At 37.7% G+C, this 19,653-nt stretch overlaps 1 protein-coding gene across 4 annotated transcripts in view; it reads left to right on the forward strand.

Moving 5' to 3' along the window:
• Window positions 1-347: 347 nt before the first annotated feature.
• The window catches only part of LOC126968160 (cuticle protein 1), a 77,434-nt gene continuing 58,128 nt past the window's right edge, over window positions 348-19,653 (forward strand). For 3 of the 4 annotated variants that reach the window (XR_007730163.1, XR_007730165.1, XR_007730158.1), the window contains exon 1: window positions 374-427. Coding sequence is in view for 1 of the 4 variants with exons in the window: in XM_050813019.1 (XP_050668976.1) it covers window positions 413-427; window positions 1,656-1,837; window positions 2,228-2,306 (276 nt within the window). In the remaining 3 variants the exon portion in view is untranslated. Of the gene's footprint in view, window positions 428-1,655; window positions 1,838-2,227; window positions 2,504-19,653 lie in introns of those variants that run through there. The other variant, XM_050813019.1, reaches the window with a different exon arrangement.

Here is a 19,653-nt window from a genome sequence, read left to right on the forward strand (position 1 = left end):
ACCATTCAAAAATTCCTGTCAACGATAACATACTCATAATTATTGTAATTACAGAACTTTAATTTTCCTCCAGCCATATAAGAATTCCAGTTAAATTAATATTTAATTTCAAAAATAAAAACACACGTCAACTTCCATATTGTGAATTATTGTATTAATGTGTACTACTTGCGTTGCGTATCTACAACTAATAATAAACAATCAAATATCTAATTACGTAATAATGCATTAGCCACAAATGAAGAGCAATGAACAAAACTCCTGTTTCTAATTAAACCATAAAATACAAAGCATTAACTATTTATTCAGATACATTTATGGAATACCCGTTGTATAAAATGGCGGGAAAACATGTCAGAGCTATCAGTCTCACTGTATAGTCGAGAGGATTCATACATACCATCACAACAACATGTACGTTAAACTGGTGAGTTTAATTAATAATATTTTAATATAATTAGGCATATTCTTGCAATACGATAAAATACTTATATTGTAATAATTGTACTTATTGAACTTTGATTTTGAAAAAGAATGATAAAGGCTACGGTATTGTGATATTTTTATACAGAAAAGTAATTGTTATATCAATATGGATTTTAATTAAGTGTATATAAATAATACAGAATGTATTTTATACGAACCGGCATCTTTGAGTTTTCCCGCGTAGATTTGTTTACATAGCAATGTGAATTTTTATATGAACTGGATTTTATTAACAATTTTCATGAATTTTTTTGCCATAGTTTTAATAAAGTTACTCCTAACATAAAATTATTCTTATTGTTTTGACTATAAGATTGGGCAAAAGACAAAAAGATATAATATTTTTAATAAACTAAAATTCATTGTTTTACAAATTACACTTAACAAAAATTTTTGCTATTTTGACTTAGTGCGTTTGTTGAAAAGCACATATTATTTCAAAAACCTTTATTTTAATTTTTGATCTTTCAATACCTACAACAAACTGCATCCAAATCGGATTAAGAGAGTCTGAGTATAGCGTGTGCAAATAGACGAAAAATTCTAAAAAAGTTTTTTCGTTCTCGGTATCCTAAGTACAATCGGTTTAACATATAATATACATAATATACACATACATATCGTGATGATCGTGAGATCCACTTATCGAATATACCACAAACATACTTCGATCCAGACTGACTCCTACCAGTGGGAGGCTCCTTTGCACTGGATGCGGGCTATATTATGGGTACCACAATGGCGCCTATTTCTGCCGTGAGGCAGTAATATGTAAGCATTACTATGTTTCGGTCTGAAGGGCGCTGTAGCTAGTTAAATTACTGGGAAAATAAGACTTGACATCTTATGTCTCAAGGTGACGAGCGCAGTTGTAGTGCCACTCAGAATTTTTGGGTTTTTCAATAATGTTGAGCGGCACTGCATTGTAATCGGCAGGGCGTATCAAATACCATCAGCTGAACGTCCTCCTCATCGTCCCTTATTTTTATAATACAATAATAACTATATATATATATTTTATAATAATATAGTAGGTTGCAAATATATTTCTATAACTAAAAAAAACGTTGTTACTGAAATAATAGCTTAACCCAAACGAATTGGTTTGGAGGGAACTGATTTAAGAGAGCTTAAGGTGTTAAAGTAATAAATCACTGTTTTATTTTCAGTTTTTCGTCTGTGCCCTGGCTGCAGTAGCGCTTGCCCGCGAATACCCTGCCGGCCTTTTCCCCGCAGTTTGCCCCAACTACCCCTTCTGTGAGCCCGGCATTGTGGCCAAATATACCCCAGAAGGCATGCCCATACCAGAATGGGTGTACAACCCGTCCATCTTACCAGTTGCACCTGCTGAGTATGTATTTCTAAAAATTATTTCTAATATAATATGACTTTCTTATAAAAGAAATAAATTTGAAATGTTAACTCTTATTTGCCCAGTAATTTCACTAGCTACGGTGCCCTTCAGACCAAAACACAGTAATGTTTACACATTATTGCTTCAAGGTAGAAATAGGCGCCGTTGTGGTACCCATAATCTAGCCGGCTTCCTGTAGAAAGGAGCCTCCTACTGGTAAAAGTAAACGTAAAAATATTCTGATAAAAATGATCTTAATTGAAATTTCATTTAAAGTCATTCAAAAATATTACAATTCAATGAATATACTATCATAATTAAGATACAAGTATTTAGGAATTTTCGAGAAATTGAATGTCAAAATTAAACCATTTAAATATATTTCAGCCCCAATGTCGCCCCTGCTCGTGAATACCCAGCAGACGTGGACCCAGCTTCCTGTCCCAACTACCCTTTCTGCTCATGAAGAACCAACAACAACGGACCACTGATTACCAGACCATACTTAACGACGAAGAAGACATTACATATAGTCCTGACATTGACAGCTCAAATTGTGCCATAGTAGTTTAAACCAACGTTATTTCCTGTAAATGTTAATGCTATGCACTCAGTCTTTGTAAATAAAAATTCAAAGATATAAAATATATGTTAACTATTTTATTTGTGTGGCCTTTTTATACATATGGGAATTTTTATGTCAGAGGTACCCATGTCGTATCGTTCTGGAAACACCACACCTGGTAGCTCATTCCACAGCATGTTTGTACGTGGAAAAAAGTTCCGTGAAAATCGCACTGTGGAGGAACGCCACGCTTCCTTGATTCCTTTAGAAATCTTTTTGATGTCACTTTTAACACTAACACCGCCTCGGAAACAAATGGCTCTCTGAGAGAGAAGAAGCGCTGCCCAATCTCTCCCAGCATTTTTTAATAAAATATACAATATCATACTGTCATAGTAATTGCTATAAAATAATCATTATCTAGTCCCAGGCTGTCCGGTCACTTAGGTATTTAGCTGTGGAATAGTTATTTAACGACAGACCCATTTATTTAAAAAGCATTTAAATTTATTTATAGATAATACGTGCACAGTGGCTGGGACTTTATTATAAAAGTGTATACATTTACCCTTGAAGCTATTATGTATGTTATGAAGCCTACTAAAATTTGTTTCAAGCAATCCCTTATTTCTAGTGTAATAATAATTAAAATTACTATTCAGAGCTAAAAGGTGACGACTTTTGGGAATGTAAATTAAATTTTCATAAATGAACAGTCATAATATTAAGTTCCTTAAATTTTTCTTTGAGTGGCTTTTTATTTACCAAGATAGTTCCGCTCAGAATTATTGGGGTTTACAAGGATCCTGAGAGGCAATGAATTGAAATGGGCAGGGCGTATCAAGCTGAAAGTCCTGCTCAACTCATCCCTTTTTCTTTTTCGTGACACTCTTGACAGAATAATCGTGGTAATCACAAGTGACATCTTTTGGGGCAGATGTAATTCGCCCCACGAGCATTCGCCACTTTTCGCTGCTGGCCGACAGCCTGGTACACTCGTTCATTGGACCACCCAGAGAAGACATAATTTGGTCACTCCATCGCATAGGTGATCTTTTTAGCCCTCTGGTGCCCTCCACTTAGCCCTGCACAACAAGGCGCTCAATGGTCTCACTCTCGCGCCGAGAGACGTGTCCGAAAAACTTAAGAAAGCTATTCTGCACTAACACCGACAGGCGTTCTTTTATGCCAAGTTCTTGGAGAATGGAAACGTTGGTGTGAAACCAAACCAAACGAACGAACCAAGAAACTCCTAGCATTCTCCTCCAGTATCCCTTATTGTCTATAAAAAATGATGACTATAACATGAATTAATTTCTTCATAATTGGTACGTCTTAGGAATGGAGCAACAGCCTTTTATTGCAATGAAAATTCTATTTTTAAAAAAAAGCCTGCTGAGTTCTTTCGGTGAGTTCTTCTCAGTTCTGAGGCTAATATTTTCCAATAGATGGTAGATTTCGATGTTTAATCTTCTCCTTGAGGTGCCGTCTCCTACCGGAGGTCGGCTATCATTAGTGCTATTTTTATCTATGACACAGCAGCTCGGGACAGGGATCCTGTGCTAAGGTTGATCCATGTCCGGAAATTCTTAACGAAGTACGCCTTCTTCCGGGAGGACGCTTTCCTTGGATTTTCCCTTGCATGATGAGTTGGAGCAGGTCGTATTTATCATTACACATTATGTGACCAAAGTACTGCAGCTTGCGTTTCTTGACAGTATTCAAGATAGACCGTTTTGTTCATCATCTGCAAAACTCTTTCATTCGATATTCTATCCGTCAACGATATCTTCAGTCGATGTTTAATGATTGATTTAAAAGTCTTCTTTGAAGAAAATTAATTCTATTTTTCCTTCACGGATTCCGGCCAATCTAAGGTTATAAACTCCAGTGCAGGATTGTCACCAACCGAATATTATCGTCACGTTTTTATTAAAATTATAATAATAATATTGACACACTTTTACACAAATTATCTTGCCCAAAATTAAAAATAGCCTGTGCTATGGGTTGCAAGACAATGATATATTTAATACGATATACATACTTAAACACTTACAAAAATATAGATGACAAGGAAACAAACATCCATATTCATCATAATATAAATGTTTACACGTACCGGGTTTCGAACCTATACTCGTATTATAATGCTGACCTTTATGCATTTTTTTCCTTGACTGTGTGTACGTACTATGTATTGTAATTCGAGTAAATTCTAGGTTTATTAATACTGCCTGATCGATCAAGAAGTCAGTCCGAGATAGTTTTCTTTTTTTAAGTTTTGGTCGCTCTATATGATAAATGGCAGATGATCATAACCAATCATAGCCTCATTAACTCCATTAAATTAAACGTGTTTGTTGACGATTAAAATTAGTTCAGAGACTTAGGATGAGGTGAGCGAGATATACCTACTTTTATAGTACGGAAACACAAATAAAATTTGAAAAACAACATTTTATGAACGATGCGGGATTCGAACACACGACCTCCGGCGTTGCGTGCCAATGCTTTAACCAACTGAGCTAACCGTTCGAGTACCGCCTCGTTATAAAATTCTGTTTGCTTTGTTCAACTCTCAGGTTGTGGCTTCATCTACACTCTACAGGATCCACTTTATCGTTGATAACCTGCTCAACCCCAATATTTGCATGTTAGAAAATTGACTTGAGATGTCGCTCTTGTAAATCTAAACAATATGTTATGTTTTCAAAGTGATAACCCTCACTACTAGGATTAATAAACAAATAAAATTTGAAAAACAACATTTTATTATGAACGATGCGGGATTCGAAAACTCCGGAAGTACGGAATCACTTTTGAAAATTATTTTTATAGAGAAAGGGCAGTCTCTCGGCAAGCTGAGGCGGTTCCAAGTGGTTGCTTCTATGTTTTTATATATATATTATAATGTGAAAAACGTTTAGTTAAGCCATTATAACTATAATAACATCTTTTTTGGATAGTCTGGATGATTAATATCACACAAAATATGTACGCGATGAGACAAGCAGGACGTTCAGCTAATGGCAATTGATAGGTCCTGCCCATTGCCCATGCACCAAATGCAGTGACGCTCAGGATTCTTGAACAACCCCAAAAATTCTGAGCGGCAATACAACTGCGCTCGTCACCTTTAGACAAAATATGTTAAGTCTCATTTTCCCAGTAATTTCACTAGCTACGGTGCCCTTCAGACCAGAACACAGTAATGCTTACACATTAATGCTTCACGGCAGAAATAGGCGTCGTTAATCTAGCTGGCATCCTGTTTATAGGAGCCTCCCACTGGTATATTAAATGATCTGTCATTGTAACAAAATTTAGAATTAGCTGGAAAAAAAGACACAGCTGCACAGATTGCACAGAAATATGTGCCGGTCCTCCATAAAGACGCAGAGTAGGACAGATACATACATGTCTGTCCCGTACGTGTTTAAAGGCATAAAAGGCATTAATTTTCTCAAAATTGATTCCTTTAGAATTATTTTTGATGTCATTTCTAATATACTAGATACTACTACCGCTTCGGAAACAAATGGCGCTTTGAGAGATAAGAAGCGGCGCAAGAAACTCTCCCAGCATTCTTTTTTGGGGCTCTTTTCAATAAAAATATACAATTAACAAAATTTTGTGCCGCAGCGTACGTAGTTCTTAGTGAATAATAATAATTAAAAAAATGGTGTTTAGTCAGCATTATGTTCGGAATTTTACTTCTCAACGCTGGTAGACACCGAGACGCAAACTTCGAGAATTAAATATTTATTAATAAAAATAGATATCCAATCCCGCAAGTCAACTGCTACCATAAATATTGGCAATGAAATTTATATATACTAGCTGACCCAGCAAACGTTATATTGCCATATGAAGTAATTAAAAAAACTCAATAATTAAAATATTTAGAGTATAAAAATTAGATGGAACCGATTCTCAGACCTACCAAATATCTAGAACTCAGAACTACAATTAATGTATTCGATTGCCATCTGGCAAACCTATAGCGGTTTTGTGGATGGCACAGAATAATATAAAAATCGCGATACAAAAATATTTGTAGATCGTACAAGGGCGGAAATTTTAAGTTGTATATATGTATTTTTCACTGCTGAAAGTTTGTTTGTTTTTACATTCACCAAACAATTTGTTATTTCAAGATGATATGATTTCCGTCCGAGCGCTCTTACCAACACGAACATTTGCCTCAGTTCACATCGTTCATAAATTTTGGTTACAAAAATTTGTACACTCACCAAAGCGTTGGTTGTGATGCCGATATAAATAAAACCATAGACTTAGAGTATACCAAGCGTATAAGTGACTTGACAGCCCGATGATTAGAGACCATTTTGATTTGTCAATGTGTTAGTTAAATACTCAAAATACTAAGAAGCTAATGTCAAGCTAGGCTGACTGTTTACGACTTTCATCAAAAATTGTTTATAATACACAACAAATTCGCTTAACTTTTCTATCTTGCTGTATCTCCATTATAGATGTTCTTCTCTCTAGAGTCTAGCGCGCTTTGAATTTCTTTACGCAAATATGTTGTAAGTCTATGATTAAAACACTCTTCTATAGTATAATAATACAGCACATAATCTAACTTAATTTGGCCTGATTATGTTATTAAATATATTATAAACAATATGTTATGTTTTTAAAGTAATGACCCTCACTTTTAGGATTAATACACAAATAAAACTTGAAAAACAAAATTTTATGAACGATGCGGGATTCGAACCCACCTACCGGTGCTCTAACGAACTGAGCTAACCGTTCGAGTACCGCCTCGCTATAAAATTCTGTTTACTTTGTTGAACTCTTAGGTTGAGGCTTCATCTACGGCACGGAACGCCGGAGGTCGTGGGTTCGAATCCCGCATCGTTCATAAAATTCTGTTTTTTAAATTTTGTTTGTGTAAATATTATTATATTATATTCTTAATTTATAATTTATTAGATATTGTTAATGATAGCGAACTGAAGTGGCAGGGCATATAGTTCGTCGAACAGATGGCGTTGGGGCAGTACAGTCCTCGAATTGAGACCACGTACACACAAGACACAGTGTGGGTAGCCCCCCCCCCCACAAGATGGACCGATGATCTGCTCAAGATTGCCGAAATACGTTGAATGAGGATTATTTAAAGAATATTGTAATATTTATCTGAGGTTTCGATAAATCTCCAGTTTAAGATTGTTATGTTATTTTTTAAATTAAATAATGCATAATTTCAGAAATAAATTACACGCGCCTTAATGATTAAAATGATTTATGTAAATGTGATATATTATGTTATGTTATGTTAATAATAGAATGTCAGTTTCGAATACTTTCGATAGAAAATTAAAACAAAATAAATATCTCATTACATAATAATGCGTAATTAACCACAAATAAAGTGTAATACTTATTTTATTAATCATTAAAGCATGAAATGCAAAGCGTAAACTATTTATTAATTTAAATACATTTATGGAAGATGGCCGCATTGTATAAAATGGCGTGATAACATGTCACAGCTATCAGTCTCACTGTATAGTCGAGAGGATTCATACATGCCATCACAACAACATGTACACTAAACTGGTGAGTTTAAATAATAATATAGTAATTACACAAAGTTGAATAAGAAATAATGCTGTTTCAAAATGTTGAAAATAATGTCATTGTAGTATTTTTGACGCCTCAGATAATTCAGTGCGTAAAGAGAATAATACGAGTAATTATACCATAATACGTATTATTATTTTTTATGAAATTAAGGGACAAGACGAGCTGGACGTTCAGTTCATGGTTATTGATACGCCCTGTCCAATACAATGCAGTGCCGCTCCGGATTCTTGAAAAACCCAAAAATTCTGAGCGGTAATTGCAATTGCGCTCGTCACTTTCAGACATGAGATTTAAGTCTCATTTGCCCAGTAATTTCACTAGCTACGGCGCCCTTCAAACCGAAACACCATAATGTTTACACATTACACGGGTAGCCGTCTTGAGAGGTTTAGAAATAATTTGGTAAATACGATACCATTTTTACACTGTGGTGAAACTGCTAATTTTCACTATAACTTAGTCTTCAACTCCTTCTGTGAGGAATTTGACAGGATTTTTACTCCAGTAACGGTGACAGTAAACAACAAACATAGTTTTAATGATTGGGCAACAATGGGTATCCACAAAAGTCGTAAACGCTTATATGACCTTTATTATGAGAAACATTACAATAATAGTGAAGAATTTAAAATATATGTAAAAAAATACTCCAAGCTTTTTAAAATAGTTTGTCATGAAGCGAAAACACGTTTCATTGCAGATAAAATTAAAAACAGTAATAATAAAGTAAAAGCGACTTGGAGTGTAATTAACAATGAAACTGGTAGATCGAATTGCCGTAACACCTCTATCTGTTTAAATATTAATAATCGCGTTATAAATTCGGAAATAGAAATTGCAAATGAATTTGATAAATACTTCTCCGAAATCCCGATTGTCACGACCAAATACCTTAACTCTTCGCCAAAAGCAGCATATGATATGCTTAAATTACACGTACCAGTATCTTCTACTGACTTGAAATTTAAGTATGTTACAGGTAGCGATATAATAAAAATCTTCAAATTAATTAACCTAAAAAATACAAAAGACCTATGGGGCCATTCGACTAATATTGTTAAATACATACTTGACATTATAGCACCTGAATTAGCAATAATATTTAATGAATGCATAGATGAGGGTGTGTTCCCTGACCTCATGAAATACAGCAAAGTTATACCTTTGTTTAAATCGGGCAGTTCTTTTGACCCTGCTAATTTCAGACCTATTTCAGTGCTGCCTGTTTTTAGTAAAATTTTTGAAAAACTTTTGCTTCAACAGCTACAAATGCATTTTTGTAAATTAATGAACAAAAATCAGTTTGGTTTCACTAGGGGTTTATCAACAATTAATGCGGGTACTAGACTCATTGAGCACATCTTTGACGCCTGGGAAGAGTCACAGGATGCATTGGGCATTTTTTGTGATTTGTCAAAAGCATTTGACTGCGTCCACCATGAAACTTTACTCCTAAAACTAAAGCATTATGGAGTGAAAAATAGAGCCCTAAATCTGTTAAAATCATATTTAAGCGAAAGAGTTCAGATAGTCGATGTAAATGGCAAACGGTCTTCGGGTAAACCTGTGGGAATAGGTGTTCCACAGGGTTCTATTCTCGGTCCTTTCTTGTTTCTTATATATATTAACGATCTACCGTTTGTGGTAGATGATAGCCATGAGATTGTATTGTTTGCTGATGATACTTCACTTATTTTTAAAGTGAAGCGACGTGCGGATATTGATGACGAGGTAAGCAATGCACTCTCAAAGATAGTGCGTTGGTTTGAGACGAATAATCTGCACTTAAACAGTAAAAAAACAAAGTGTTTACGGTTCATTACACCAAACACAGCGGAGGTAGAAACCAACGTACTTATAAATGACCAGAGATTGGAACTTGTGGACACTACGGTCTTCCTGGGTATCACGTTAGATAAAAAGCTTCAGTGGGGTCCACATATTACCCATCTAGCAGATAGACTCAGCTCTGCGGCATATGCAGTTAGAAAGATTAGAGAGTACACGAATGTTGCGACCGCTAGATTAGTGTACTTTAGTTATTTTCACAGCATCATGACGTACGGTATATTACTATGGGGTCATGCTGCTGACATTGATATAGTGTTTGCTCTGCAAAAGAGAGCTGTTCGTGCTATATATCAGCTTGGTTATAGACAGTCTCTCAAAGAAAAATTTAAAGAAATAAATATTATGACTGTTTATTGTCAGTACATTTATGAAAATTTAATATATGTTCACAAAAATCGTCACCTTTTTGCTCTTAATAGTGATTTTCATTATTATAACACTAGAAATAAGGGATTGCTTGTAACTAATTCTAGTAGGCTTCATAAGATACATAATAGCTTTAAGGGTAAATGTATACACTTCTACAATAAAGTCCCAGCCACTGTTCAGGCATTGTCTATAAATAAATTTAAATGTTTTATAAAAAAATGGCTCTGTCGTAAATCCTATTACTCCACTGCTGAATATCTAAATGATCGGACAGCCTGGGACTAGATTGTGATTATTTTATAGCAACTGTACAATATTGTATACTTTTATTGAAAAGAGCGCAAAAAAAAAGAATGCTGGAGAGTTTCTTGCGCCGCTTCTTCTCTCTCAGAGCGCCATTTGTTTCCGAAGCGGAAGTAGTATCTAGTAGTATAAGAAATGACATCAAAAAGAATTCTAAAGGAATCAATTTTGAGAAAATAAATGCCTTTTATGCCATTACTGCTTCACGATAGAAATAGGCGCCGTTGTGGTACCCATAATCTATCCGGCATCCTGTGCAAAGGAGTCTCCCACTGGTCCATAATTATAGCGAATACAACAAAAATATTATTATATCCCAATACTTCATTAAACATAGGGTACGTTAAGATTTAACTCAAATTTAACGTTAACAATAATGCTGACTATAACATAGACTGCGGAATGTGTGGCACAGCCGTGTTCCATAGTTAAAGTTAAAGTTGAAAAGTTAAATATAAAGTCAATATCGAATATTTATTTGAAACTTTTGACAGGTCGGTATTTTATATTATATTACTTTTTTGTTAAATGCAACATTTGGTTTTGTTCATAAATTATAACTTATTTTTACGATACTTAGGAAGTTATTAGTCACTTTAAAGGAAAATTATAGTCAGTATTATTGTAATGGAATGATGTGTTCTCCTATAATTGGTAGTACATATATACAACTGTTGGAGATCCATACAGATAAATTAACAATAGCTTTAACCAGCGAAGATTCGACGGTTACCGTTAACAGTTAAAATTATGACGATATCTAAAAATTATCAAACGGTGCAACTCATTTTTTGCTTAGCCGGACCTTAATAATAATGTTAGTTGTAGGTAAAGTTAGTTGGTGTAAGTGTGCCAGGCGCACCATGTCAAAAAGACATTAGAAAAAGACAGACATAGAAATTAGAAATAATTAGTTTACTTCAAATATATAATTTCAAGCTCTCCTTTAGGAATCCTGTAAGGGTAAAAGTAATAAATCACCGTTTTATTTTCAGTTTTTCGTCTGTGCCTTGGCTGCAGTAGCGCTTGCCCGCGAATACCCTGCTGGCCTCTTCCCCGCAGTTTGCCCCAACTACCCCTTCTGTGAGCCCGGCATTGTGGCCAAATTTACCCCAGATGGCATGCCCATACCAGAATGGGTGTACAACCCGTCCATCTTACCCGTTGCACCTTCTGAGTAAGTACATATTTATACAAGATTGATGAAAAAAAAACTGAAAGAACGAACTGACGCTTAGAAATTGACTAGCGGCCGTTTTCATAACCTATCTCTCCTAAGTTTAACTTACTAGAGGTAGACAAATCTATCCTTTTACGCTTACTTACATTTCAATAACCTATTGACATAAAGCATTGGACTATAACTATATTGGACATAACTATGGATAGATACGATCGTGTCATTCAACGGTGACAGCAATGTATCCGTACTTGAACCACTGACTTACAATACACTAGCGAATATACAAACAAAGCGCTCTAGAGAGATGATCATCTCTAACGTAGATACAACAAGAGAGAAACGAAAGGAGAAATTAACTATTACTGTAACCGATTTTGATTGACAAGTAGTAAACTGTCAGCCACGCTTGGCATTACCTCCTCAGTATTATGAATATTAAAACACTAGTTAGCGCTCAAAATCGTAAATCAAAATTGTTCACACATTATAGGGCTGATGGGTCGTCTATAAGCTGTGTAGATTTGAACGCTTATAATACATTTTAAAGTCATGTTTATTCGATATCGTACCATATAGGTATGTTATATGTATTATTAGGTTAGGTTACCACAACGGCGCCTATTTCTGCCGTGAAGCAGTAATGTGTAAACATTACTGTGTTTCGGCCTAAACGGCGCCGTAGCTAGTGAAATTACTGGACAAATGAGACTACACATCTTATGTCTCAAGGTAACGAGCGCAATTGTAGTGCCGCTCAGAGTTTTTCAAGAATCATTAACGGCACTGCATTATAATGGGCAGGGCGTATCAATTACCATCCGCTGAACGTCCTGCTCGTCTCGTTCCTTATTTTCATAAAAAACTAAATATACGTACATATATAATAAACATACTTCCACGTCATGGTTTGCAACCTTATAAAGATTTAACTTCAAACGTTACATTTCGTATACAATTAAATCAATTTACGATAAATTTTGTACATTATTGATAATTTATATAAACAATATATCCTAATTAGTGGCAGACTTATTTTCATTTGATTTAAATATAATATGAGTATATACAATAATACAAAAGCAGAATTAACGCAGTTGAGATGCGATCACTGCGTAGTATGTGTGGGGTAAGACTGACTGATAGAATTCCGAATGCGGTTATACGAGCGCGCTGTGGTTTGAAAGAGGATGTTGTGACAAGGACTGAAAAAGGAATGCTGAAATGGTTTGGACACGTGGAGCGAATGAGTGAAGAGAGAATGGCGCATCAAATATATAAGGCAAGTGTGTGTGGGCAAGTCGGTCACGGGAGACCTCGTAGAACCTTCGTCGACCAAATTTGAGAAAAGGAGAGGTTCGAAGCACCCACAACCGGTGAGCATGTATGAAAAGACTAATGAATGTAGAGGAAGCGCGTGAGGTTTGTAAGGATAGAAGCAAATGGCATTCTATTGTCTCTGCCTACCCCGACGGGAACAAGGCGTGAGGGTGTGTATGTGTGTGAGTGTATATATACAATAATTAATAGTGAAGAATCAATCAAAGATGTCTAGAAACTTAAACTTTAGAAACAAAAGATAAAATATGTATTTAATATTTTACAGCCCTACTGCTGCCGCTGCTCGTCAATACCCAGCTGACGTAGACCCAGCTTCCTGCCCCAACTACCCCTACTGCCAGTGACGATCCAACATCCAAGAACATTCTTTAAGGCTCTCGACCGAGCCAACGGCCTTGTGGAATCGATTGGAGCTAGGTTACATCTCTCGCACAAGATCGCCATAGTTTTAATTCAGAATTAGAAGCATATTGAAGTTATTAACAAAACAAATCTTATAACTATATTTACAATGCAATGACTACATAAAATTAAAAATATCATTACGTGGAAGCGTACCAAGAATAATGACAGCATTTTCGAGTTGGATAGCTAAGCTGATCCGTTGACCGAAATAGCTGCCAGCGCTTGGGTTTCCAGTAGGCGCGAAGATGGTATTTTGAAAATTCTCCGCGCCTCTGGGACCCACGGGCCAATTTAATTTATTACAAACATAGTACAATTTTCTTTACAAAAATAACAAAACTATGTCATTTTTAATAATTTTGCATACAGTTTATACCTAGATTGAATGATTAGTATGGCTCCAACTGTAAGAGTTAGGGATACTTTGGTGATTTTTATCCTCAATGTCTATTAAAGATAGAAATGTAAATATAAAATGAATTTTTGTCTCATATTCTGTAGACATATTATAATTATTTTTTGTAAATATAAAAGATTTATATAGACTGTTAGAAATCGTTTCTATTATGCGCTATTTTGGCGATATCTCGGGATAGCGGCATTAAATTAATTTCGTTTTCGCTAAGCGTTACTATGTCCAGTAATGTCAGTAACTACAAAGAATTTTAATTTTTTAAATTGTAATTATTGTGAATATTATGCTTTTGGTTTTTTTTAATAAAAATTATTTAAAAGTTATGTTTGCCGTTTAATTTGTGTAGCCTTTACACACCCTAGCATTCAATTTATTTGTGTAGACATAACGTGGCATTTACAAATACATACTTATGCTTATACATCTAGATAGACTATGGCAGCTGTGGAAACGTCGAAAAAAAAATTGACTTAACTTAAAATTTAGGTTAACTGTCAAAGTTAACTTCAATTTTGAGCAATGCACGCAAACTAACACAAATCGCGAGTGTAGACATAGTTTGTCACGCACACTAAACTAATATTCCTGACCAACCATATTATCGGTTGTTTAACAACAAGAGACTCTATAAAAATTTATTAATTATCTAAATTATCTATCTAATCTTTTTAAATTACTTGATGAACGTCAAAAACTATAATTCGAAAACATATGCCATAGACCTTACAATATTTCGGTACGAAACTCAGCGGGCTAATTTTTATATTAAATTTGGCTACAATAAAATTTCTTATTTAAAAAGCCAGTGGACGGTGGCTCCATTCCCATATTGTGGTATCATTATGAAAGCAGTTTATGATATAGTAGGAAACCTTTACCACAAAAACGTCTTTCAACAGTTCTATTGAATTTTGTCACACTTTTTGTACATTTTTTGGAATTAAATATTGTATACGTCGTGCAGTATATATCAAAATCAAATCAAATCAAAATCAGTTTATTCACGTAGGTCACGAAAATGACAGTAATGAATGTCAAAAAAAAATTTTTCTTATTGAATCTATAGTAACTTCGTAAAGGGTTGAGCTAATGAGAAGTAGTAGCAAGAAACTCATTTATATCGAGATTTACATTTAAGTACATCGATTTACAAATCATTTCAAATTACAATATAATATGTAAAATGATGCAACAGACACACTCAAACGTCAAATACTCAATGTCTTACACGAGTAAGTCAAAAAAGTAAATGTAAATTAATTCAAAAGTTATTGAGTACAGTAGCTGCATCATCCACATACACCATAAATAAATAAGTAAATAAAGGTATTCTGTGAACATTTTATAAGCGATTATAAATAAATAAATATGTATATATCCCTACATATATTAAAACACAATAACTTTTAAGAATCTGAAACTGATATAAGTCTCGATTTAAGCATTACATGTCTTATTCCAGGTCATTTGTCTATTTATGACGGTTCTTTTTTAATCATTGAGTACCTTAGCTATAAGATAAAGTCTATGCTAGGTAAACGTCACTCCAACTTAGCATTATACACATATCAGACCATGCAAATCATTGCACCCGCTTTATCCATCCGAAAAAAAATCTCATAAGAGAATAACTTTCTCCTCTCTCTCTTAGAAATTTTAAAAACATGAAAATTTCACTAGAGAATATAGGCTAAAATTATTTAACTACTGGGATCCAATTTTTTATAAACCAAAAATTAGACATACCAATAACCTCCGAGGCTATAAATGGGTGTGAACTTCCCTGTAATTAATATGACAACTACCTTCTCGACTCCTGTCAACCTCCCTGAAACTATGAGCCTACAAAGGTGACGAAATGTAGGGTTAAATAAATAATAATAGAATTGACGCCGAAACCTAATGTAATAATACAGTTAGTTACAGGGGTTTATTCTTTAGAAAATATTTTATTTAAATAATTGACAGCTCAAATTATGCCACTGTAGAAATAGTCAATTAACTGGATAGTTAATATGTTCAACTGTAACTGTGTCTTTCTGTTCATAATCATCATCATCATATCAGGCGGAAGACGCCTACTACTTGACAAAGACCTCCCCCAAAGATCTCCACGACGATCGGTCCTGCTCTGCCCTCATCCAGCGTATTCTGGCTATATTCACCAGATCATCGGTCCATCTTGTCCTACCAACACTGTGTTTTTTTTTTTTTTTATGGAATAGGAGGACAAACGAGCGTACGGGTCACCTGGTGTTAAGTGATCACCGCCGCCCACACTCTCCTGCAACACCAGAGGAATCACAAGAGCGTTGCCGGCCTTTAAGGAAGGTGTACACGCTTTTCTTGAAGGTACCCATGTCGTATCGTCCCGGAAACACCGCACGAGGAAGCTCATTCCACAGCTTCGTGGTACGAGGAAGAAGGCTCCTTGAAAACCGCACTGTGGAGGACCGCCACACATCCAGACGGTGGGGATGGTATCGTAACTTGTGGCGTGTCGTGCGAAGGTGAAATTCGGCGGCAGGAATCAGGTTGAACAGCTCTTCGGAACACTCCCTGTGATAAATGCGGTAGAAGACACACAATGAAGCGACGTCTCTACGCAACGCCAAGTGATCCAGCCGTTCACAGAGTACTGGGTCCCCGACAATTCGAGCTGCTCTGCGTTGCACGCGGTCAAATGGATCGAGCTGATACTGGGGTGCGCCAGACCAGAGATGACAGCAATACTCCATGTGAGGCCGGACCTGCGCTTTGTAGAGCGCTAGAATGTGGGCCGGCTTGAAGTATTGCCGTGCTCTATTTATGGCGCCCAGTTTCTTTGAAGCCAGTTTGGCTTTGCCCTTCAGATGGCCACGGAATTGGCAATTGCTCGAGATTTCGAGACCCAATATTCCGATACTAGGCGAGGCTTTAAGGGAAGTGTTCTCGAAGAGCGGTGATACGGCAAATGGGGTTTTTTTGTGGTAAACGCGCAAACTTGTGTCTTCTGGGGGTTAAATTGGACAAGGTTCAACTTACCCCATTCCGCGACCTTCTCGAGAGAGGACTCGATTTAAGACACAAGTTTTTCCCGGCACTGGTCGACGTTTTCCCGAGAGAGACCTGCATGGCCCGTGTATACGGCATCACCAGTGCTGTCGTCTGCATAGCAATGCATGTTGGCGGTGTCCAACATATCATTGATATGCAGAAGAAACAGCATGGGAGATAGCACACAGCCTTGGGGCACTCCAGCGTTCACGGGCTTGGGATTCGAGCAATAACCGTCGATAACGACCTGTATGCTGCGCCCAGTGAGGAAGCTGGAGGTCCACTTGCATAAGCTCTCGGGAAACCCAAATGATGGAAGTTTTGCGAGGAGCGCCTTGTGCCATACACGATCAAAGGCCTTCGCTATATCCAGACCAACTGCCAGGCCTTCCCCCTTGGTTTCAATAGCCGCCGCCCATCTATGTGTTAGGTATAGCAGAAGATCGCCAGTCGACCGACCATGGCGAAAGCCGTACTGCCAGTCGTTGATCAACTGGTGACCCTCAAGGTATACCAAGAGCTGGCGGTTAATTATGCTCTCCATGATTTTGGAGAGCATAATTACACCGCAACACCGCGGGATGGTCGGCGGTGTTTTTCCGTTGTCGTCAAGAGTCGAGTTGGAGGCAAAAAGAGTGCACAGGAGATCGGCTTTCTCTTTTGCAGTATGGGCCAGGGTGTCATCCCTCATGTGCAACGGCGGCATGGACGGCTGGTTGAAGTTACCAAGAGCAGCTTTCGACAACGACCAGAACTTGCGTGTTCCGGTCGGATAACTGGAAAGCTGCTCGCCAATTTTGACGACGTGCTTCGATTTCGCACGGGCGATTTGCCGCTTAAAAAATCTGGAGGCACGGTTATATTTCCTCTTCAGAACTTTGCAGTTCGGATCCTTTGAGCCCAGCGCCGCAACCCAAGTTCGATACGCCTGTTTTTTGCAGTCAGATGCTGCTTTAACTGACGTATCGAACCAGGGCTGTGATCTGCCACCGATCGGTACAACAGAGCTTGGTATAAAAATATCCATGCCCTGCAGTATCACATCGGCTACTGCAACGGCGCAGGCACTAGGATCATCCGAAGGGAAACAAACCCTGCCCCAAGGGTAGGATGCAAAAAAGGAACGCATCCTATCCCAATCTGCTGACTTGTAGTGCCAAACGCGGCGGGTCGCTGGTGGTCTGCGACGTTGGCGTCGGATAGGCACTACACTCCTGACCACGCAATGGTCGGACGTTCCGAGAGGGGCGTCGACAGAGACCTGGTAACCATCGGGATGTGTAGTCAGCAGAAGATCTAATAAGGACGGCATGTGGCTATCCACATCCGGGAGCCGCGTCGGCGACTCAACCAATTGGGACAGACCATACGCCAATGCAAAATTATGCACAGATCGCCCTGCGTAGTCTGTGGTACGTGATCCAAGCCATACGGCATTGTGCCCGTTGAAATCACCCAAGACTACGATTTCAGCGGAGGGGATCTGAGCAAGCACGTCATCAAATGCCGCTTGAACGCAGCCCATGAGGTGATCCGTTTCTGCGTTTCCACTATGGGACCTGTAGACACACGCATAGATGCGGACGCGGTCCTCTAAATCTACGCGGAGCCAGAGAGTAGACAGGCCCCCACCCTCAAAATTGCCGAGACGGCGACAGCAGATATCCTCCCTAACGTACACACATACCCCGGCATGAGGCATGAAATTATGCTCAATTTTGTACCCGGGGTACGTTAAATATGACGTATCGCTAGGTCGAGATATCTGCGTCTCCGTAAGGAAACACAAGGCCGGCTGCGCCGTCTCAAGGTGGTGGTGGACGGCGTTTAAGTTGGAGTGAATTCCCCGGATGTTACAAAAGTCCACATTAAGCGTGGAGCGGGGTGCCGTGGTGTTGCTGCCCTGTTTGTCCTGTGACATACGCGGTACTGTGCCCTCCCCAGAATACGAGGGGCAGCCCGAGCGCGAATGCTCGGGGAGGGATTCTCCGGCTCTACAAGAGCCGGTACCCTCCTGGGGTAATTTCTTTTTTAGGACCGCTCTCATATTTTGTTTGGGGGGGGGGAAGGACGGGGGAGAATGGCCTCCGGTCCTCGACACTAACCTATGCGAAACATAGCGGCACTAGGCCGCTACTTCACGCCGGTATTCTGTGCGAGTGTGGTAAGTAACCCGGACGAGTCTGGCCCGATTGTGCTGACGTCATAAGACAGCAGCGTGACTCTCCCACTTTCAAAAAGCCCGTAGTCGCCTCTTACGACACCCTTGGACCTGGGACTACCCTATTCTTTTTACGCCCCGGGGCAGCACAGGGCAGCCTAGCGAAACTGTCTAAGAAATAAGCGATTCACTCGAGTGTATGAAACGTGCTGTGATTAATAGATTGACAGATGACGGCTATAATCTTGTTAAAAACGGAGATCTACTACGTTGTAAGCAAGTTTTCGCTTTTCGTTTCGAAAATTCCATGACACGAATAGTAACAGGTGAAGGTAATACAAACAGGAATTCCTTCACCAATTTCGCGCAGTCATAGATTAGTGATCCCGTAGTAGGTTCGTTATTTTTAAAATATAAAGAATTAATGTAGATAAATAAACATTAAAATATAATATATTATTTATAAATTGACACTGTCACGGCAAACAAATTATTTCTGTCTCTACTTGATGTTTGTTTTACATGATGAACATTTTTTTTTTATGGAATAGGAGGACAAACGAGC

Source organism: Leptidea sinapis, chromosome 15 (genome assembly GCF_905404315.1).
Source record: "Leptidea sinapis chromosome 15, ilLepSina1.1, whole genome shotgun sequence".
Lineage (NCBI taxonomy): Eukaryota > Metazoa > Arthropoda > Insecta > Lepidoptera > Pieridae > Leptidea > Leptidea sinapis.